The sequence below is a fragment of the Apium graveolens genome, unplaced genomic scaffold (genome assembly GCF_009905375.1).
Source record: "Apium graveolens cultivar Ventura unplaced genomic scaffold, ASM990537v1 ctg7049, whole genome shotgun sequence".
Lineage (NCBI taxonomy): Eukaryota > Viridiplantae > Streptophyta > Magnoliopsida > Apiales > Apiaceae > Apium > Apium graveolens.
Genome location: NW_027419998.1, coordinates 84,889 through 109,483, shown reverse-complemented (window position 1 = coordinate 109,483; position 24,595 = coordinate 84,889). Strand labels below are relative to the sequence as shown.

The 24,595-nt window shown below is 31.0% G+C and overlaps 1 protein-coding gene across 6 annotated transcripts; it reads right to left on the bottom strand.

Moving 5' to 3' along the window:
• Positions 1-11,433: 11,433 nt before the first annotated feature.
• On the bottom strand, positions 11,434-23,089 carry LOC141703735 (putative 1-phosphatidylinositol-3-phosphate 5-kinase FAB1D). 6 transcript variants are annotated; one of them, XR_012567659.1, is made up of 8 exons: positions 22,595-23,089; positions 22,107-22,248; positions 21,679-22,020; positions 20,287-21,117; positions 19,840-20,174; positions 19,418-19,479; positions 19,164-19,328; positions 11,434-11,752 (listed from the first exon to the last, which is right to left on the bottom strand). XR_012567659.1 is itself a non-coding variant. In XM_074507162.1 (7 exons), the coding sequence occupies exons 1-6, from the start codon at positions 23,014-23,016 to the stop codon at positions 19,425-19,427; spliced, it is 2,127 nt and encodes a 708-aa protein (XP_074363263.1). In that variant the 5' UTR covers positions 23,017-23,089; the 3' UTR covers positions 19,069-19,328; positions 19,418-19,424. The 6 variants fall into 6 exon arrangements, 2 of the variants coding, with proteins under 2 accessions (XP_074363263.1, XP_074363264.1); XR_012567660.1 differs by lacking the exon at positions 11,434-11,752 and adding an exon at positions 14,330-14,397; XR_012567661.1 differs by lacking the exon at positions 11,434-11,752 and adding an exon at positions 15,811-15,844 and having other exon boundaries at positions 19,407-19,479.
• Between the last annotated feature and the right edge of the window lie 1,506 nt (positions 23,090-24,595).

Genomic DNA, 24,595 nt, shown 5'->3' with positions numbered 1-24,595 from the left:
AATTATTAAGTCAGGTTTATGTGATTTAGTCAACTTCCTTGCAGATGGAAGTTGATCTCTAGAACTGAATCCTCCCCCATGATCCATGCTATCTCCATTAGAATTTTCCGATGCTACCCCTGAAGTTATGCTCTCTGAGATTCCAAAATTTGAGTTGGATCCTTCAGGTTTTGAAGAATTAGAGTTTCCAGAATTATCAGAAATTGGCTCATCAGAACTTGATGAATTAGAACTTGAAGAGCCAGTGACTGGTTCTGATGCTTCTTGAGAGTCTTGAGATGTGGTATGATCATCAGCTTGCTCCCCCTGAACAGGTGCATTTTCCTTTGGAGCAGTTACCACAGTTTCAATGACATCAGAATTTAACCCGTCAGAACTTACAGGATCAGGATTTAGGTCATCAGAATTTACAGAATCAGAATTTACATCTTCATTTTCAAATCTCAGCTGATCATGATCATTGAAATCTTCAAGTCCAGTAATCATTTTATCATCAAAAGATATATTGATAGATTCCATGACAACCCTTGTTCTTAAATTGTAGACTCTGAAGGCTTTTGTGGAAAGTGGATATCCAACAAAAATTCCTTCATCAGCTTTTAGATCAAATTTTGACAGCTGTTCAGGATGAGTCTTAAGAACAAAACACTTGCATCCAAATACATGAAAGTATTTCAGATTTGGATTCTTTTTCTTCACCATCTCATATGGTGTTTTTCCATGCTTGTTTATGAGTGTAGCACTTTATGTAAAACAAGCAGTCTGCACAGCTTCAGCCCAAAAATAGGTTGGTAGCTTTGCTTCATCAAGCATAGTTCGTGCAGCTTCAATAAGAGTCATGTTCTTTCTTTCTACAACTCCATTCTGCTGTGGAGTTCTAGGTGCAGAAAATTCTTGCTTTATTCCTTGCTCTTTGCAGAACTCTTCCATGATTGAATTCTTGAACTCAGTGCCATTATCACTTCTTATTATTTTAACAGAATCTTTGACTAACTTATCCAGCTGTCTGACATGATCAGTTAGAGTAGATGCAGTTTCATTCTTCTTGTGCAAGAAATACACCCAAGTGTATCTTGTGAACTCATCCACTATAATCATAGCATATTTCTTCTTTACAATAGACATGACATTGACTGGACCAAATAGATCAAAATGCAGTAAATGATAAGGCTCAAGTTTTGAGGATTCAGTTTTTCTCTTGAATGAAGATTTTCTTTGTTTTGCCTTTTAACATGAGGCACAAAGACCATCAGGAGTAAATATTGATTTTGGCAGTCCTCTCACAAGATCTTTCTTTACTAGCTCATTTATGTTGTTGAAATTTAAATGAGAGAGTCTCTTGTGCCAATTCCAGCTTTCTTTAATTGATGCTCTGCTTAACACACAGATTGCAGAACCATCAAAATTTGTTAAAAGTCTGGCTTCATATATGTTACCATGTCTGTAACCTTTCAGAACCACTTTTCCTGTAGAATTACTTACAACTACACAGTGTTCCTCAAAGAAATCCACATGATAACCTCTGTCACAGATTTGACTCACACTTAGCAGATTGTGTTTAAGTCCTGAGACAAGAGCTACTGTTTCAATTATGACATTCCCAAGATTGATATTTCCATATCCTAGAGTCTTTCCCATGTTGCCATCTCAATAAGAAACTCCTGGGTCATCTTTCTCCACAAAGTCTGATAGCAGGGCTTTATTTCCCGTCATATATCCTGAACATCCACTGTCCAGAACCAGGATGTTTTTCCTGTTGCCCTGCAATCACAAAGACCGCTATTGATTAGTTTCAAGGACCCAGACTTTCTTGGATCCTTTGGCCTTGTTAAGTTTGTTAGCATTTGCAGCGGATTTAGTTTCAGAGTTTATGCTAACATGCTTTTTATCAGACTTTATATCAGACTTTGGATCAGAATTTACACTAGAAGGAATTACACTAACTTTCTTTAAAGAAGGTTTTATTTCATAATAATCATAGTACAAACTATGATATTCCTTACAAGTATAAATAGAATGCCATAAACTACCACAATAAAAATAAGGATTTTGTGGTTTAAACCTAACAGACTGACTCTTAACTCCTGATCTAGGAGGTAAATAGTTTATATCTTTATTTTTCCTGCAAAAAGAAGCAAGATGGTTAGAGTTTCCACAATTATAGCATTTCTTTCTAGGAGCATTAGGAACATGCATATAATTATTACTTTTATTCACACCTTCCTTTCCATTCCTATTTTTCCTAGCTTCCTTTACCTTGTTCACATTTTTAATCTCTTTCAGCTTATACTTAAGCTGCTTCTTTGTCATTAAGCCAATGTTTACGAAAGCTGGTTTATCCTGTTTTAATTTGTCAGAAGTTGTCTTTTCTTTGACTTCTATTTTATAGTCTTTCATCTCTTCAGAATCAGACACAACAGTTTTTGCAACAAATTTAACACGATTTATCTTTGGCTTTTCAGTCTGTTTGATAACAATAGGCTTAATTGGCAAAGTCCCTTTCTCACTTTTACCATCTTTATAACCTAACCCCTTTTTCCAGTTTCCATTACTTAGAATATTCTGAGTTGTTTTGCCAGTTAGTCCAAGTCCTGATGATTTTTCTTTCTTTTTCTAATTCATTTTTTGGATAATCATTATGTTTAAGCAATTCATTCTTAACATACACAGCATTATCTCTCTCTGTCTGAATAATGTTCATCTTGACTAACTCTTCTTCAAGATAGCTATTTTTGTTTTTGTACTTTAGATTTTCAGATTTTAATCTTTCATTCTCTAAAGTCTGATCTCTATAGCTAATGTAAATGTTTTTCAGAAATAATCTCAACTCAGTAATATCTTCTGTATCAAAAGCAAGAGTTGATAGAGGTACCTTTAGTTCAGCAGCATCAGAACTTCTATCAGCATTTGCCATTAAGGCATGGTTCACCTCTTCTTCAGATTCTGAAGTGTCTTCCTAGTTTTTCTTCTTTGTGATAAGTGTCTGGCCTTTATCACCTTTTCCTTTCTCGCAATCAGGAGAGATGTGACCTCTTTCACCACAATTGTAGCATTTGACATTTGAGTTGTCTCCTCTGTCAGACAATCCTCCTTTGCCTTCAGTCTTTATGAACCCTTTCTTGTCAGAACTTCCACCTTAATTGTAGCATTTGACATTTGAGTTGTCTCCTCTGTCAGACAATCCTCCTTTGCAATCAGTCATATATTTTTTGTACCACTTTAATTATGCATTACTAATCCACTTTAATTATGCATTACAATTTTTTGGTTTTCGGATGATTGAATGGTTAAATGTATGAATGATTGACTGGTTGGATTTGTATGGATGCTTGTTATTCCAATGTTTTAGTTCTGGTTATGTAGTAAAGGACATCGGTTTTATTTATAACAAATGTCTATTAGTAACGAGTACATCGCTTTATTAAAAAATTAGTGATGTAAAACTTTACACAATTTGGTCTATAAATTTCTTACACATCACTTTCAATTAAGAAAAGCTAGTGAAGAGATGTCTTCAGTGGTGAGTTCTCTCTTTTCTTTGGGAATCATCTTATGTGGCTCATTCCCAACTGCAACCGAAAGCTTTGTGGGCTTGTGTGGACCATCATAAATTCTGTCTAAATATTTTAGATCTGTTGCTTCCAGAAACATGGCCATCTTCACACTCAATACAGGGTACTCAGATACCCTGAGCATAGGAACCCTGATGGTTTCATATCTACTGGTGTTTTGAATGAGTTGAACCTTTGCAGGTTCTGGAGGGTCTTGTGTTTTTGATTGATCAGACATGATTGATTATTTTTTTGGATCTTAACTGTTTGTAAGCTTAACGAATTGGCTCTGATACCACTTGTTAGGCCTCAATGATACTATAGAAGGGGGTTGAATATAGTATCTACAATCAATTCGATTATTAACACAAGTATGTAATAGAAAACAAGTTTATTCAATATATCAAACTCTGTTACAGTAGGTTTAATCTACTCTCTCAGTGATGTATGATATCACTAAGAGCTGCTAGGGTTACAATGAATAATAATCTCGTGAATGATAACACATATAGTGTAAACCCTAATCTGTGTTTATATACTACACAGTTACAAGATATCTCCTAATTGATATGATATGTTCTGTTTCCTAAAATACATCAATCAGAGATTATCTACTGTAGTCATTTAGCTGTATAACTCTTCAATCATATCTTCTTCTGTTTAATCCAGATCCTCTCCTGTAAATCAACCGCTTTTCATCCCTGAAGTGTATCCACACTTAAGTTCTGATGTAAGTCCTGATGGAAGTTCTGATAACTTCTTATTTTCAGTAAGTTCTGATTTCCAGTTAAGTTCTGATATTAAGTTCTGAAACTAAACAAATCGGATTAGACATGACATCACAAATATATCTAACATCAAACTCTACAACTAAAATTTCCACTTTAACCGAAGGTTCCAAGTAACAAAACTATTGTCAAGGTTTATGCATAACAATATATGTCTTTTAAAAAAAGTGATAATAATTCAACACGTAATAGCACCTCATACTCAAACTAATACAAAACAATTTCATCTCTTAGTTTCTGAACGTGAACAAATTATTAGGAGAAGTAATACTGAAAATTAATATAGTAAGAAAATTGAATCTGGGAGCAACTATCTCAATTTATTGAATTTCCTATCAATGTTTGCAAGCTAAAAAAGACGTATAAAAATGTACCTTTATAATAAGAGATTCCTTCGTGATCAAGTAACCTACATAGGATAAACAAGAATTAAAATATTTATCAATTTGTGGAACATAATATGAAAATGAATAAAATTTCATAAACATGCGTGTTTCCTTTATATTGAGAACTAGAGAATGCTAAAAATATTTCGGGAAATACTTGAGCATCAAACAAATTGGATTGCTACATAATAAGTAGGATTAAATAAAACTATTGTATGTGAGCTGGGTTTAGTTGCACCACATGTAACTATCAACTTATAGCTAATTTAAAACATAATGGACCATTTTGAGCCACATATGTTACCTCGACTAGATCACGGAGGTATCTGTATGGTGCCTGAATTTAAGCATCAAAGTTGTTATCAAAGTAAAATATTGATTTTGAAGACCATGTGAATTAAATATAGGCTATGGAAGTAAACGCCTAACACTACAAGGAAAAAGGCTAAATTCGTCCAATAACAATCGGTCGAATATAGCCAAATTCAACCGGGCGCAGTCGAACTTACCTAATTTTGACCGATTTTGAATCGGTTGTAATAAAGGGAGTCGAATTTAGAAATTCGGTCGTATTTATCAAAATTTGACCTTCTAATTACAACCGAAAAATTACAACCGTTTAAATTCGACTGGAAGAATTCAACCAAGAGCGGTGAAATTTGATATTTAATAAAAAAATTGAATATCCCGCCCAAATAAATAAATTTTATGAAAAAATTTAAAAGTCCCACCCAATAATTAAATTCAACCATATATGGCTGAAAATATAATTCTAAATTCGATGTCCTTTGGTCAAAATTAAAGAGCACCAGTTTTCAAAAAAAAAATCTCTGGAATTTGGTAAGTTTCCAAAATCTAGTGAATTTTCCCACATTCCGGCAGCCCCAATTCAACCCAAAACCACAGTCTGGTTTTTTAACTAATGACACTCAAAATTGATATGGAAATCTCACATTCATATCTAAACTTACAAACAAACAAAATAACCAATAGTTAACTGATTTCAGGCAAAACCAAGAGAACGCCGATAAAACAAAAAAAAACAAATTTCACGAGAACTCCACCAAACTCAAAAACCTTAATATAAACTATTACCAATTCGCATACGAAACATTTAATCGGAGCAATACAGTCAAAACTCATAAACAAGCCAGAAAAGGGAATAACTCAAAGTCAGTGGAGATATTTCGGCCAGCACGGAAACTCAACAATAAAATATAAAAATTACTTACATACTCATTGTTCAATGAGCTATCAATTCATAACTGCAAAATACATGACTAAACACCCTAAAATTAAGTAATAAACAATATTAATTCAAATTTAAATCAAGCAAATGGAAATAACAACAACATCGATGTAGAAATAACAAAGAACTTCGATTTATAAAATAGAATATTGATCGGACACTGGTAACAATTCGATTCAGGGCCTCAATCTTGAAGAACACCAGGAGCATGTCTTCGATTTGGAGCATATTCTCTGTTTTTTCTGAAAAAAGCAGAGGATGGGTGGTTTTGTAATTGTTGGTCGCGTGTTGGTCGCGTGTTGGTGAGTGATAAATGGTAGCTAGGCGGTAGCAAATTAGATACACTCAGCCTCCTCTCTCTCTTTGTTGTCCCGTCCCTCTCTCATTGATGCCCTTGTGCTTCACTTTTTTCTAATTTCATGTATCACAAAATTATTTTGGCCCACTAACTATTAATAAACTAAAACTTGTTGTACAACATAATTATTTTTTCAAGAACTAAAATTTAACATTTGGATAAATTTTATTCTTTCCCATTAACATATTTTTCTTTATATATTTACTAAACTTTAAATAATTTAAAAAAAAGTTCAAAATATAAAATGAATAAATAAACTAAGTGAATATAATAATATATAAACAGGTGATACAGTTTTAATAAGATATAAAGATCAAAATAAATATAAATTCAAAAAATTAAAATATAACTCAAAATATTATTTAAATTGAAAAAAATAATGATATTCTTATTAGTGATATAACCAAAATTTCCGATCAAAGTAATTTTATTTGGTTTGCCATTTTAACAGTCAAACATCAGTTTGCCTGGTACTTTTACCTAGTGATGAGTTTTGAATTGGTATTTCGGTTTTTTAAAAATATTTTTCATCGATCCAACCAATGGATGTCAATATATATATATATATTGGAGATATAACCAAAGTTTTAGATCAAAATAATTTTATTTGGTTAGCCATTTTAAAAGTAAAACATCAGTTTGACTTGTACACCTAGTCCTAAATTGATGTTTTGATTTTTTTTAAAAAATATTTTTCATCAATAAAAATGTAAAGATGTCAATAAAGACATATATTAGTGATATAACCAAAGTTTCGGACCAAAATAATTTTATTTGGTTTGCCATTTTAAAATTCAAGCATGAGTATGACTAGTAAACCTAACTAGAGTTTAGTGCTGAATTGGTGTTTCAATTTTTTCAAAATTATTTTTCATCGAACTAACCGTATGGATGTCAATAGATATATATTAAAGATATATCCAAAGTTTTAGATCAAAATAAATTTATTTGGATTGCCATTTTACCGGTTAATTATCATTTTAATTAATACAACTAACTAGTGTTTAGACCTGAATTGGTGTTTCAATTTTTTTAAAAATATTTTTCACCGTTCCACTTGTATGGATGTCAATAAATATATATATTAGTGATATTACCAAAGTTTCGGACCAAAATAATTTTTTTAGTTTGCCATTTCAAAAGTCAAGCATGAGTTTGTCTAGTAAACTACCGAGTGTTTGGTCATCAATTAGTGTTTCAATTATTTTTAAAATATTTTTCATAGATCCAACTATATGGATATCAATAGATATATATATTAAAGATATATCCAAAATTTTAGATCAAAATAAATTTATTTGGATTGCCTTTTTACCGATCAAACATCAGTTTGACTAGTAGAGCTAACTAGTGTTTAGTCCTGAATTGGTGTTTCGATTTTTTTAAAAATATTTTTCATTGATCTAACCGTATGAATATAAATAAAAATATATTTGTGATATTACCAAAGTTTCAGACCAAAATAATAATTTTTTTATTTGGATACCGTTTATTATCTCCCATATTCATAATTTTAAAATATTCACAAACATTTAAATATTTTTTATTAAAAATAAAATTTTGAAAAATCCTAAATACAAATGAATTCCATTGAAATATATCTTCCAGAACAGCGGGAAATTTCCCTCACTTTTTTCGAAAATTTTGAAAGTGTTTATAAGTCACCCGTCATTTTGAAATATAAAATTTGACCGAAATCGGTTGAATTTAGCAGTTCCAAATAAATTACTTTGCGGGAAAATCCCTCCACTTTTTTATTATAGCTAAATTCGGCCCGATTTTTTTTGTCAAATTTAGGGGCTAAATTTGACCGGTTTAGTTTCGCCCGTTTTAATTTTAACCGTTTTCGGTTAAAATTGGTTGCAAATACGACCATTTAAATATGATCGTTTGAATTCGACCGAGGCCGGTCGAATTTAGCCATGTCCAAGGGATTTGACCGCCTTTGGTCGAATTTAACCCAGTCGAATTTTAATTGGTTGTATTTAATATTATTTTCTTGAAATGGAAGGCGCCTCACCGATACACAATTAAAGCCTTCTAACACCATATCCCCTACATCCAGCTGTTTAGTAATCCTATCTATATTTTTTCCCCTTCATAAATAATAATAAATAGATGGCTTTATAAAATAAATATGTATGTATGTAGGATGTCCGAGTTGATAAAAAAAGATGTCCCATTTAATCAAAAATAGGAGATATATGTAGAATATAAAACATTAAAAAATATTCTATTCTATAAAACATGTACATTTCTCTAGCATGTAGGGTTTCTTTAGCTTGCAAATACACTTTCTACTTATTAAATTTAAACAATCTTAAATGATTTTAATGAATTAATAATATTCTTATAAGATAATTAGCAAAATAATATATTTTGTAATATTTAGGTTGCAGAACAAGGTCTCCCATTTCCTCATTTTACTAATTTAATATTACTAACTATATCTTTTTTTAATATTTTTGTATTTATTCTAATGTTATTAATCTTCCAATATTTTAAAAACTAATAATATAGATTTTAAGCAAATGGATTCATACTTCATATTTTAGGTTCTTTTACCCAAATATATAAATTTTATCATTTTTAAAAAAAATTGAAGCAGAAATATTTGTAACATATTATTTTTAAAAGTACAAATATTAGATATTAATATGTTAAAAATAATTTTGTCCTTTGTAAATTATAATTTTTTCACACTAGATGAACATGTTGGATATTAAACATTTAAAAACTTATCAAAAAAGTAGTAAAATGGATGAGTAAATTATTTAGTAGTAAAATACAAATAAATTATATATGTATATATATATATATTTGATAATTGGAAAGGAATATATGTAATAATCATATTATTAATATTATATCTTAAACATATTGCATAATTTCTAGTGACTATTTTTGGTGTTTCCATTTAGGTTTATATGTTTTAATCACATGATAATTTATTTCCACAATGTCACATAATTTTAAATTATTAGTTTCATGGTGGGATTAATTTTGTGTGTGTGTATATATATACACACACATATATATATAATTTATTTTCATAAATTATATTTTTTTAATTAACGAATTAATAAATGGAATTTATCAAAAATTCAATTTTATGTAAAATAATTTGCGAATTTTAACAACTTAGATTTTTTTTGCTAAAATACTATTTCGTTTTGATAATATTTGCAAAAGTACAATATGTTGCATAATAGGTTGCATTTTAGTTTAAATTGTGCAACCCTTTACATTAGATTGGGTTGCATTGCATTTTAGGTTGCAATTTATGTTGTTAGAAATTTGCAGAATGTATTTTTTTTCAAATATTTTTTAAAATTCAACTTACAAACTTGGTTGCAAAATCATTCCAAAGTTGCTTAGTTTTGAAAATATTTCAAAATTTGATAGTATTATTTTGGAAAAATTTGGTAAAAATTGGATATTTATGAAAAAACCCATTAATAAATTATATGTATTTTATAATTATATTTTATTTATATTGGTATACACCTGGTACAACCTCTCTTTAATAAAATTAAAATTTCAAGTATTATTCTAATTGTCAAATGAATAATCTTTAATTATTGTTTTTATAGTAAGTTATTAAATATTGACGATAACCAATTTAAAATGAAATAACTTATTACATATACATGAGATGCAACTACACACTAGGGTTTTTATAAGTATATACATATATATACATATGTAAAGTATACAAATGTTATTCTTGCATTTCCTTTCCTAGATGTGCATGATGGTGATCGTCAAGAACCAACATTCTTATGAATAAAATACAATATGTCATATTTGCACTAGCAAACAATTACAATATTTTAATTTTTAAGAAACCTAGTAAGACTTTAGCTTACACTTGAACACAAGAAATGCTTACGAGCAGATTGGGGAATGGATAATTTCGTCGCAAGTTAGTAAGCAGGGGCCCCCGTTCTCAATAGAATAATAAATCAACTTACGAAGGAATATATTATCGTGTGTTATGAACTTACAACGGAACATATCGTTGTATGTTAGTTACTTACGACACAGAACGTCGGATCACTACAAGAAAAACGTCTAAATACGACCCGTTAAAAACCCGGTTTTTTATTTAAAATTAAATAAATGCAAAATATATTCTAATTTAATTAAATTTTCAATTCAAAATTATTTTAATTCGAAAACTTGTTTATGCAATTTCGATTTTATTTATAATTTTATTTTCTGAAGAACCGGTCACCGTAATAAGGGTCAATTTACGGCTAAAACTCTGGCCATTTCAGGCAAGCTTACAGGGTCATAAAGTCGTTCTAAACATTCTATAATGCATCTCGTATTATCTCTATCCAATTGTCCATTATTAATACCACAACAATCGAGTCTAAACATCACTAAATTAACAATTCAGTCAAAATTCGAATAAAATCCGGCGAGAAATATTTTTCCGGCAATAATATAATTTCCCAGAATAATTTACAAAAAAAATATGGTGTACAACATCATCAGATCTGTACATACATACAAACTAATTCAGAAATTACCTACTCTAATGATTATTCCGACGAGTCCGAAAATTTTCCATTGAATAAGATATTACAATAAAATTCGTAGAAATCATGTATACTAACCTATATACATCAAAACTAAAATAATCCATCAGATCCCTTAATTAAAAAATTGAAAAATCAAATTTAATTACATACATGTTTTATCACAAGAGTCCAATAATATCACTCCTAAAATTAGGAGAGTTAAATCCTTTCTATATCATGCATGTTTCTCATACGATTTATAATATACCCAAAATATACTTTTATCATTACCCGATTAAACGTAAATTTTAATGTAATCAAAGTACATTAATTCTCATAAAAAAATATATTGATTTCAAGTCTAAGGACCATTACATCATTATCACAGTGAGAATCACATGTGACACAATAGACATGTAGAATCTCACTTTGGGTCTGTCCAGCACCATGTATATTTATATTTGTCTGTGTTTTTGACTTTAGTATCATATATAATACCTATGATCAATGAGATGTGATCATCACTCAACAATCACACCAGTCTTAATGCATTTTTATTGTCTGTTAATAATAATACTCGACTAGGGACCTTTAGATATATTGATACTATTCTCAAAATTTTATTTCTAAGTCACGTACTTAGAGATATAGGATTTATATCATATTCTAAGGATATTTATTAATCTAACATTTATATCACAGTAAATTAAGACATAATAAATTATAAAGGGAATAATCGATAAAACATAAACATTAATAATCCAAATGTCTTAAACTAAAATATTATAATGTTTTCTCTAGGGTTCAAACACTATCAATCTCCCACTTGCACTGGAGCCAATCACCCATGTATCCAATACTCATGAAACTTGTATGACCATCGTGCTTTTTCTGCGACAAAGCCTTAGTCAGTGGGTCTGCAATATTACCATTACTATGCACTTTACATATATATCTCCTTAATCATTAATCTCATTAATAAGGTGATATCGCCTAAGCACATGCCCAAATAGTCTCCTTGGCTATTTCGAAAGCACCAATATAGTTGGCTTCCATTATAGAATCATCAATATTCTTGATATGAACTATTCAAGATAACAACACTTACATTTAGACAAAACACAAACCAGACACATAATCATCCTTGTTTGTCCAAAAATTAGGTTCAGAAACTAGGATCAATGTAACCATTTACAACCAGTTCCCTATCTTCTCCATACACCAAAAATAAATCTTTAGTCCTCTTTAAGTACTTAAGAATATTCTTGACAACTATCCAGTGACCCTCACCTGGATTAGACCGGTATCTGCTCGTCATGCTAAAAGCATACAAAATATCAGGACAAATACATATCATTGCATACATTATAGATCCAATTGCTGAAGCATATGGAACTTTTCTAAGATGACCCTTATCATCTAATAATTTAGGGCAGTTATCCTATGAGATCACTATCTTACGATACATCGGGACGTATCCCCTACTTGCCTCTTGCATTCTAAAATGATGCAATATTTTGTCAATATGTGTACTATGACTTAGGCCAATTAATCTTCTTATCTATCTATATATATCGTGATTCTCAATATTTAGCTAGCATCGCCTAAGTCTTTCATCGAGAAACTATTTCTCAACCAAGTCTTAACAGCCTGTAGAGAAGTTATGTCATTCCCTATTCGTTATATGTCATCTATATAGAATAATATGAATGTCACATGGTTCCCACTAACCTTCTTGTAAATACACGGTTCATCTGCATTTTGAATAAAGTAAACTCTTTGACTGTTTCATCAAAATGAATATTCCATCTACTTTAGGCTTGCTTTAACCTATAAATAGATAAAAGCAACTTACAAACCATCTTAGCAAACTTTGGATCGACAAAACCCTCAAGTTGTATCATATATACATCCTCTTCAAGGCTCTCATATAAGAAAGCGGTTTTGACATCCATTTGCCAAATCTCGTAGTCAAAGTAAGCAGCTATTCCTAACAAAATCCTAATGGACTTGACCATAGCAACTGTTCAAAAAGTTTCATCATAATATATATCATAATAAGCCACTAGTCGCGCCTTATATGTATGTACTTTACCATCCATGTCAGTTTTCCACTTGCACCCTATAGGTTTTACCCCTTAGTGTGGATCAACAAAAGTCAATACTTTATTTTGATACATAGATTCCATCTCGGATTTCATGGCCTCCATCCATCTCTCGAAGTTTGGACCGTTCATAGAATCTTGATAGGTGAGAGGCTTATCATTATCCTAAGCATCGCATTACCATTTCGAGTCAAAATAAATCCATATTTTTTCTCGGGGTCATGGTGAATCCTACTTGATCTATGAATAACCCGTGTTTCCTAAACATGATTAATTTCTATAGTTTGATGTACATCCTAATCTTGTTCCATCTGTGGTTCAATTTTATCATGTGGTTCTCGATCTTCACCAAGATGTATTGTCCTCCCACTAATTTTCTTAGAAAGTAGTTCTCCCTGAAAAAATACATCCGTCCGAGCAACAAACACTTTGTTCTCAGAAGAATTATAAAATTTTATACCCTAGTCTTACTTGGATATCCCACAATATAGCATCATCTAATTTTGGTCCAAACTTGTCAGAGGCTAAACGTTTTACAAATGCTTCACGTCCCTAAATTTTTATAAATGACATGCTATGAAGTTTATCAGTCCATATCTCATATGGAGTCTTTTGAACCGCTTTTTTTCGGAACTCGGTTAAACGTGTAAGCAGCCATTTCTAGAGCATAACCCTACAAACTTATTGAAAGATCCGCTTGACTCATCATCGATCGCAACATGTCCAATAATGTACGATTTCTTCTCTCAGAATATCTATTCAATTGAGGTGTTCCAGAAGGAGTAAGTTGTGATACAATATCACACTCCTTCAATAAACTCTTGAATTTGAGGCTTAAGTATACTCTTCCACGACCTGATCGTAAAACTTTTATATTTTTCTCTGTTTGCGTTTCTACCTTATATTCTTTGAATATTTCAAAAGAATTAGAAACTAAATTTTAAGATATTTTTTTAATTATAATTTGATTTAAAAATGCTACATATAAATAACATACTATTTAAAGTTAAAAAAAATATATTTTAAATACTTGAAATCTGTAATCGCACTCGATTTGAAATATTTCTCGGTGTCTAAAATATTGCGTCAATTTTATTTTCTAAATTTAAAAAATATATTTTTAATTCTTTCTTATTAAAATAAATTTAAGACATATTTTAATAACAATTTGATTTAAAAAATATATAAATAAAATACTATTTATAATTAAAAAATTGTATTTTTCATTATTTCGTATTTGTGACTACATTCGGTCGTAGATGTGCTTTGATTGCTAATTAAATAGCGCGCCAAAACTTTAAACAACTTATAAAATAAAAAAATTATTGGCGACGGACCTCGATCGCAGAAAGCCACTGGTCGCCGCCTTTATTTGGTCTCCGGTTTAGCTATTGATTAAAGTCCTTGATTTTGTTGCTGGTGTGGCATTTTCTGCAACCAACGTCGGTCGCAAATAAAAATCAATAGCTAATAAATTACCGCCAGTTTTTCACGGTTTTTTTAATGGAATGATTTAATATTTCTGTCGTATTAGCGACCACCGGCCGTCGCTAAAGTCCGGTTAGCGACGACTTTGGCCGCGGTCGCTGAAACCCGTCGTTGATCCAAAAAAATAGCTACTGATTTTGCGGTCACTGATAAACTTGGTCGCAGATAGACATTTTTATAATATTAATTATAATATACTCCTCCTTACTGTTCTTTATTACTTGACATCCCATGTCATGCTGTGTATCTATTCTCCTTTTCATTGACAAAAGAAATATAAACAAACTATAAAAAAATTATAAAAAAGCGAAAATATAGCAAAAAATATTATACTTATAATCGCGTACCTGCAAATAAAATAAGATTCCCCTTTGTAAATCAAATAATTGAAGGAAAAAGAAATGAAAAATAAGTGAGGCTTCTAATATTATTTTTTATTTTTATAATTAAGCATGCAGGTATTACCCATTTCTACTGTATAATAAAAAAATAAAGAGATAGTGAATTTAAGCATAAAGTTATTATATGGTAATGAGCTAATTACCCAAGTCTTACAATAATATTAAATTATAGTATAAGTTTAGTTACCCAAAATAAAGAAACAAGTATATATGTAGCTCAATGTTGATGTTATCAAAATATAATGAAATGGGCATTTAACTCAATTGATTGGGGTCATATGTTTGCACACATGTCACTACAAGAAAAACGGCTAAATACTACCGGCTCAAAATCGGTCGTATTTAACTAAATACGACCGCCAGCAGTAGTATTTAGCTAAATACGACCAATTTTAGTCCCGGTTGTACATATGGGAGTGATATTTAGTAGTCGGTTGTATTTAGTATGAATACGACCGTCTAAATATGATCGGTTAAATTCGACCGCTAAATTCAACCGTCCAAATTCAACCGACACCTGTCAAAATTGATTTTACACTTAAAATTTGAAAATCCCGCCCAAATAATTAAAATTTCTGAAATATTTTAAAAAGCCCGCCCAAATATTAAACTCGACCGTATCTTGTCAAATATAAGATATTAAATTCGACCCCATCCAGACGAATTAACAAACTCCATAATGTTACTTATTACATAAACCAGCAAAGCCATGAATTTCAAAAGGGAAAGATAGCGACCGAAAGCTTGACCGATTCCGCGGAGGAGCCTCTGCCATCTCCGTCGTCCCACGATGGCTAAAAGACCAAGTCTGGCCAGCTGACTTAAATAGTTATCGGAGAGAGGGGAGAGAGGGGGGGCAAAATACATGAAAACAGAGGTGGAGAAGCTTCTTAAAATCTAAGGAAAACAGAGTTTGTAAAGGAGCTTCCACCATTCCCACCTCCCCCGACTTTTAGTTGCACATCATCTTTCAAGGACACACATCAAAACTACAAATTGGAGAGAGAGATACTAAATTACAAAATAGAAGAGAAGCGGCTGAACTCTAAATCAGGGTTTTATTAAGACAGAGAAAGATGTGCTTTCATTGATGTTAAACATCATATTCAATCCAACAGTATAGTATATAGCCTTTTGAATGGGCTTTGCAAATTTCCCAGACCAATTAAATATATTACTATTAAAATAAATTACTATATAATATAATATATATATTAACTTATAAATTAATATTAAAATTAGGATATTAAAAATAAATATTATTTAAAATAAAAAATGCATCTGATTTTTCCTCTCTACCATTGCCCAACTATTATTTAGATAAAATACATATTCATGGAATATATTTATATTTTATATTTGAATTTAAAATATGTAAAAAGTTTTAAGTTTCTTCCACTAATATATAACGACCAGTCTTAGTAATAAATTTGAATCTCGATTACATTTTCCAATAATATGTAGCAATTTGCTTGTGATCAACAACTACCACCATTGTCCATTTATTTATCAATCTATTATATTTGTCAATTTTTCAATTTTTTAGCTAAATAATAATTATTTGGGCCAGCACAACTCAATGAGTCCAACTCGGATAGTAAAGCCTATAGATAAATTAGGCGTACTACCTCTCTCACGCAAGAAAGGTAGGTGCAAAACAAAACTAAAAATCAAAAATTAACCAATTTATAAGTCCCAATTTATAAGTCCTTACAATGCCGACTTTTTAACAGTCAAATTTCAGTTTGACTAGTAGAGCTAATTAGTATTTATTCCTCAATTGATGTTTCAATTTTTTTAAAAATATTTTTAAAAAATTGGTATCTTCACCGTTCTCTTCCTCTTCCTTTTTTAACATTGCCATTACCCAACTATTATTAATATAAAATACATATTTATTGAATATGTTTATATTTTATATTTGAATTTAAAATATGGATGTCAATAGATATATATTAGTGATATAACTAAAGTTTCATATCCAAATAATTTTATTTGATTTGCCATTTTAATAGTCAAGCTTCACTGTAACTAGTACAACAAACTAGCGTTTATTCATGAAATGATGTTTGGATTTTTTAAACAATATTTTTCGACGATCCAACCGTATGGATGTCAATATATATATATATATATATATATATATATATATATATATATATATATATTAGTGATATAAGCAAAATTTCAGATCAAAATAATTTTATTTGGTTTGCCATCTTACCGGTCAAACTTTAGTTTGACTAGTCTAGCTAACTAGTGTTTAGTCCTGAATTTGTGTTTCGATTATTTTAAAAATATTTTTAATCGATCTAACCGTATGGATGTCAATAAATATATATATTAGAGATATAACCAAAGTTTCATATCAAAATAATTTTATTTGGTTTGTCATCTTAACAGTCAAACTTCAGTTTGACTAGTCCAGCTAACTAGCGTTTAGTCCTGAATTTGTATTTTGATTATTTTAAAAATATTTTTCATCGATATATCCATATGGATGTCAACTAATATATATATTAGTGATATAACCAAAGTTTCATATAAAAATAATTTTATTCGGTTTTCCATTTAAACAGTCAAACTTCAGTTTGACTAGTTTAGCAAACTAGTGTTCAATCCTGAATTTGTATTTTGATTATTTTAAAAATATTCTTTATTGATCTATCCATATGAATGTTAATAGATATATATATATTAGTGATATAACCAAAGTTTCATATCCAAATAATTTTATTTGGTTTGCCAATTTAACAGTCAAGCCGCAATGTAACTAGTACAACTAAATAGAGTTTATTCATGAAATGATGTTTCAATTTTTTAAACAATATTTTTCAACGATCCAACCGTATGGATGTCAATAGATATATATATATATTAGTGATATAAGCAAAGTTTCATATAAAAATAATTTTATTTGGTTTGGCATCTTAACAGTAGTTTGACTAGTCCAGCTAACTAGCGTTTAATCCTGAATTAGTATTTTAATTATTTTAAAAATATTTTTCCTCGATCTATCCGTATGGATGTCAATTAACATATATATTAGTTATATAACCAAAGTTTCATATCAAAATAATTTTATTTGGTTTGTCATTTTAACAGTCAAACTTTAGTTTGACTAGTCCAGCTAACTAGTGTTTAGTCCTGAATTTGTGTTTCGATTAATTTAAAATATTTTTCATCAATCTAACCATATGGATGTCAATAAATATATATAGTAATGATATAACCAAAGTTTCATATCAAAAAAATTTTATTTGGTTTGTCATTTTAACAGTCATATTTCAGTTTGACTAGTATAGCTAACTAACGTTTAGTCCTGAATTTGTGTTTCAATTATTTTAAAAATATTTTTCGTCGATCTAACCGTATGGATGTCAATAAATATATATATTAGTGATATAACCAAAGTTTCATATCAAAATAATTTTATTTTATTTGCCATTTTAAGAGTCAAACTTCAGTTTGACTAGTAGTTAATTAGTGTTTAGTCCTGAATTTGTGTTTCGATTAATTTAAAAATATTGTTTATCGATCCAACCATATCGATGCCAATATATATATATTAGTGATATAACCAAAGTTTCATATCAAAATAATGTTATTTGGTTTTCCATTTTAACAATCAAACTTCAGTTTAACTGGCGTTTAGTTCTGAATTTGTGTTTCGATTATTTTAAAAATATTTTTCACCATAAATATTTTTACATGTGATGAATGTTATCCTTATATATAAATATATAATCTACATTATACTAAAATAAAGTATAGATGACATCATCATATCTAATGTGTTAAGTTCTCATTTAAGAGTTTTAATCATATGTGTCAAACTCTCGTTAATTTTGTTGATATCATCTTCCACTAACAATCATCTCCTCATTTAATTTATTTTCAATCTTTCTCTTTTTTATTACCTCCACTAATTATATCTGTTACCCATTTCTCATTCTCTTTCTTCCTTTCTTATTAAAAATTTTCAATAGTTCCATATTATTCACTAATTTTTTCTTATTCAAAATTAATTTTATTTATACAAATATTCATCATTATAATTTTTATATTTAATAAAAAGTTGATAGTCAATATTTGTAGTTTGAAAAATATTATTTTTAAAATTTTGTATTTATAATTTTTATTCTTCTCTCATTTAATTCAAGTGTTATTACTACAATAACTCGCACTATAAATAATTTCTTTTACACGCACATTTTCTATTTCACAAGAACCTATAACATTAATTTGTTAAAGTCATTATACTTTCCGGCCAAAGTGCAAAGAGTTTTATAAGTAAGAAGCACAAACCTCAAATTGGCGTCTTTCCTGCCTCAACATCTCCACAATATCCGAGAATTCTCTCAGTGATCCTTGAATTTTGAGTTTTGATCCTTCAAAATGCAAACTGATGTCCTTCAAAAGTGTCTCGGCTTCAAGGAATACTTCAATTACTTCCTCATTCAAGTTTGATATCTATATAGGAAGAAAGATCAACATCAATTTAAGCAGGATAAGAGTAAATATTTCTTAAATCATTGCCTCATTGCTCACAGAAACATTACAGAGCCACTAGAAATATTTCATAACCCGTGAATATCTGAGCATTGCAACCATTGTCCCCAATCTGCAATGTGAACAACATCAATGAAATATGGATTAGTAACAAGGTGGTATTTGAAAAAACCTAAGAAAGGCAAGCATGACCCAGCATTGAGCATTCTAATAACAGATAAGTGAATGAGTACACCATATTTACAGACACGATGGGAAAAGCATAAAAGTTTATATGAATTTTGATGTTTTGGACCCATGCATCGTATAGTTCATTCTGAAAAACAAAAATAATGATGCCCGCTAATAGTTTAGAGGATACCACTCTCCTCTCGATAATAAGAGGTTGAGGATTCAAGTCTCTTTGAGGCATAGTTGTTTGTATATTTATTTCTGCAATTTACAATATAGACATTCATACAAGTTCACATACCCAAAGAAGTAGAGGAAGTCAGTATGCAATTGATGCCCGCAGATGGGAATTTTACTAGATGACAAGTGGTTCGCTAAGCTAAGTTCCAAAAACTTTCCAAAGGACAAACCACGGGCAGTAGCTGACATTAAGACTCTTTTTGTAGATAGTGTCTTTCCATTTTGAAGTTTACAATCACCACAGCGACTCCACATCCAAATTTTTCCATCGGTTTCACCAGGAAGATGCTTTTGTGTAATATGATGTCTAACATGTATTGTGAGCTGCTTACTGTGATGTGCATAATAATATATATGAGCTTCTGGTGATCCACCGCACAAGCTACATAAAAGCCTCTGAAAATAGAAGCGGCTATATGGTCATAGAAGCAATACGTATTTTAATATAAATATGTATATGAAGAAAGCACAAAAATAATTTTAAATCACATAAATAGTTTGTACTAACCTGATTGAGTAAGTTATCCTTTAAAAATATTCCAAGTGGAATATCAAAATTCCGGTAGAACTTAATATGAGAAAAATGACTCTGCTCACATATACTTCCGGTGGAGGAATTCCTGCGAGACATCAGTACTAAGATACTATCGGCATTAAACATTCTGTTAATATCATCCATAAACTGTGTTTGATCTTTATAGTCACCCCCAGAATTTTGTGTATACAATTGGGCTTTTCTCTGAACTGAGGTTCTATCACTATCAAGAGCCTTCTCTTCACCATTAATATTCTGTATTAGACTATAAGATTTAACATTTGCCACTAAATTGGTTGAAAGCATATTAGCTGATTGAACTTGACTGTAAGGAACCTCTTCAGTGATGCCTAAATATGTAGAGATAGGTTGCTGAGAAGAAGATAAAAGAGGAAAACTGTCACCAAAGCCTCTGTTTATGGAAGCTGAGATTGATAAAAAAGGGGTAAAAACTAGAGGTTTATATGGCTCATAAGGCAACAAGGAATCACTCTTTAACCCTACATCTCGTGTCCCTTCTTTATAAAATCCATCAGCGATGTGGATGTTAATTGCACCTGATGAATCACTTTTAACAATAGAATCCACGGGCCAAGGAACATATGCCTCACCGGAGAAAAAATATGGTCGTTGATCAGGTGATGACATATTTACCAGTCTATCAAGAGGGAGGGTAGAGAACATGGCCTTTTGATCTAGAAGGAAAGCCGTTTCAAGAATCAAATGATAAGCCACAAGGACTGCGTACTGGACCACAAGTTTAATCTTCTTCAGTTCTTCCCTGTTTGTTCCTTTCAGTAAAATCTGAAATTTTCCAAAATTCTGTAAATTCAGTGACATATTAAATTAACAGCTATTCTACACGAGGATCTACCATGTTTACATGACAATGAAAAAATTGAACGCAACAGCTACAACTGGCCAGTATCATGCCAAGACAACACAGAGTATTTGCTTTACCTGAGGATATGAGCCCGAGCTCTCATGCAAATATTTCTATAACAAGTAAAAACCTCTAATAAATAGGAAACAACTTTCTGCTTAATTGTTACTAATTTTAAATTCCTAATTGACCATAGTTGCAAGCCTTTATCATACTACACCAATATTCACTAAAAAAATCACAAACAATTTTGAGAAACAAAAAATAATGTGATATTAATAATCTTCACGAGTTACATCTACAAAGAGTGTAGAATAGAAGCTTATTTAAACGACAAATGAATTTTGGATTTCCAATTTCTTTTTTATTTTTAAGCATTAGAATGAAAGTCAAACAACAAGAAATACAAGGGCACCCTTTGCAAACTCAAAAAAGGTATGGTTAAGACTAGATGTAAACTTCATAAGCAAAGAGGAACTTACTGTACAACCCTGACGTGTAGGACAACCACTAAGGAACATCAAAGTCTTGCTGGGTTTTTTTCCACACTCTCCACTAGCAATATGTTCCTCTACTAACTTCTCGAAATGAAAGGAATCACATTGTCTGAGCTTTTTCCCAGTCAGTGTATCTAATGATAAGATTACTGAACCAGTACAGCGAGAAACTCTCTGCAGGCGGTGGAGTTTCATATCAATAACTAGTGTCATTCCTTTTGCAAGGATGGATTCTTGTATATCACGAGAAACAGTTTTTTCAACTAAAATTATGCTCGGGTTGCACTTCGCTATTCTTTCAATAATGGATTTATGGGTATCCTTCTCCTGCCCACGTCACTCATAATTAACAGATGTTGAATAGAGAGTAGTAAGATTCAAACGCTAATAATTCTTTATTTATGTCTTGAAACCTGTTTTATTGATTCAAATGATGACAATCCCCTCAATGAAAGATCAAGAGCACCCTGGATCAGCAACAGCCTAGGTTTATTGTAATTAGTTGGCATGTGCTTGTGTGCAGCGTGCTTTTTGAATACCATGCTAACTAACTGACTGCACATCAAAACGAATATAAGTTTCCAGAAATGGTGCCGTCCAACATCAGTGACTGGCTGTAATGACAATAACTATGCTGCATCAATGTGATCATTATAAATTCCACTATTAAGAAGCAAAAAGATATCTGTATACTTTGTACAGTTTTCTCATCATATAGAAAGGATGCATTTAAAGAGCTATGGTCTTCACTTCATAGCTAACAAACAAGTGAAACAAGATAGTTGGTCGGAACCACAACTGGTCATCAAGAAATATTTACTAGAATGGAACAGAGAGCTTTGAGGCAATTGACAATAGCATTAGGGCATTAGCAGCAACAAATACAGGTTTAAGCTATCACCTATTGCTTCGAGAACCACTTGCAACACATTTAACCTTAACATATCCATCAGGATCCATTGCCTTTCCCGCACCGATATCAGGCTTCACAAAGGAAGCAGCTTCCCAAGATAAGGAAGTCACAATATCCACCCAATTGTCTCCGTCGTTACCCAAAGGAGCAACCCCGGCTGATGTAAGAAGATGAGACACAAGAGCTTTAAACTTGCAATTTATTACGTAGTCCATAGCCTTTTGCTTCTCCTCTTTATATCTGTAGCTCCGGAAACTTTTCTCTCCAAAGCTACCTAAAGAACTAGGTCTTCTCCATTTTGTACCATCATCACCTTCGTCCTCGTCATCATCATCATAATTTGCAACACTGCACTCCATGTCATTTTCGTGGTCATCTGTTTCTGGGGGTAACCAAATTTGAAGATCCATTTCAACTTTATTGGCCAAGTGTTTTCTCTCTCCTTGTATCTTTGTGATTTACTACCCTTTTGTATGCACTCAGCGTCTTTCCCTCACTTTTTTCGAAAATTTTGAAAGTGTTTATAAGTCACCCGTCATTTTGAAATATAAAATTTGACCGAAATCGGTTGAATTTAGCAGTTCCAAATAAATTACTTTGCGGGAAAATCCCTCCACTTTTTTATTATAGCTAAATTCGGCCCGATTTTTTTTGTCAAATTTAGGGGCTAAATTTGACCGGTTTAGTTTCGCCCGTTTTAATTTTAACCGTTTTCGGTTAAAATTGGTTGCAAATACGACCATTTAAATATGATCGTTTGAATTCGACCGAGGTGTTGGGTTCCGAAGGCATAAAACGCAGCGGATAAACGTAAATAAAACAAAAATTCGAAACCCAAAAACAGGATCCATGTATAATTATGGGCAGATTATGGAGATTAACGAATCATACCTTTCAAGAGATTAACTTTTACGAACTCAACGGAGATCCTAGCTATCACGCTTTGTGTCTACCTCTCGGAGAAACACCTCTATGGTATCCACACGAGCACCTTCAAGAACGTCTCACGAACTTGACTACGGAATGGATGTACTAGCCTCCTTCTTGACGATCTGAATTGCCTCTGCCTCTCTTTGCTGCTAGGGTTTTCTTAAAAAACGTTTAAGCCTCTTTAACCTCTCATTATCTATTTATAATGACTGATTAAAAAGGCCCATAATAGCAAAGCCCAACCCTAGTAGGTATTGGATTAAATAATAAAAACGAATTTCTATTATTTAATTAATAACTAAGTCATACTTAATTATTATGGGCAAAAACATTCCTTTTAATTCGAATTTATATTATCTCAATTAAGTCTTACTTAATTATAATAAAATTCAAATAATCATCAATTAATTTAAATCCATAATTTAAATTAACTATTCCATTAAGTGCTCTATTTGTGCGACCCTATAGGCTATTATTTAATTGGCAATAATTTTATTCTCTAATAAAATTATAAACAATGAGCGGTATCTAGTAATACATCATTGTTACCCAATTAAACAATAATTAAATCGTGATTAGATAAAACCTTTCGTGATTAATGTTTTTTCGTGTAATATAATCCCTTTAACCATACATATTATAGATTAAACTCGAGGCATGTATTTAGTCATCCTCTTCAACATTTAATCTGGGTTTACTTGATGCATGAGTAGATTATTGAAACAAATCATTATTTGAGCATGGCCATGCTTTTATAATCTCACTCAATCAAGAGGCAAATAATATCTCTCCTAATTATAGGAGGGTTAAATCCTTTATCTATCATTCATATTTCTCATACGACTCATGATATACCCGATGTCCACTTTTATCATCACCCGATCAAAAGTAACTTTTAATGTAGTCAAAGTATATTAATCCTCGTATAGAAATATAATGATTTCAAGTCAAAGGATCGTTACACCATTATCACTGTGAGTCTTTCTTATGACTTTATTAAACATGAAGAATCTCACTGTGGGTCTGTCCAGTACCATGTACTCTCACATGTACCTATGT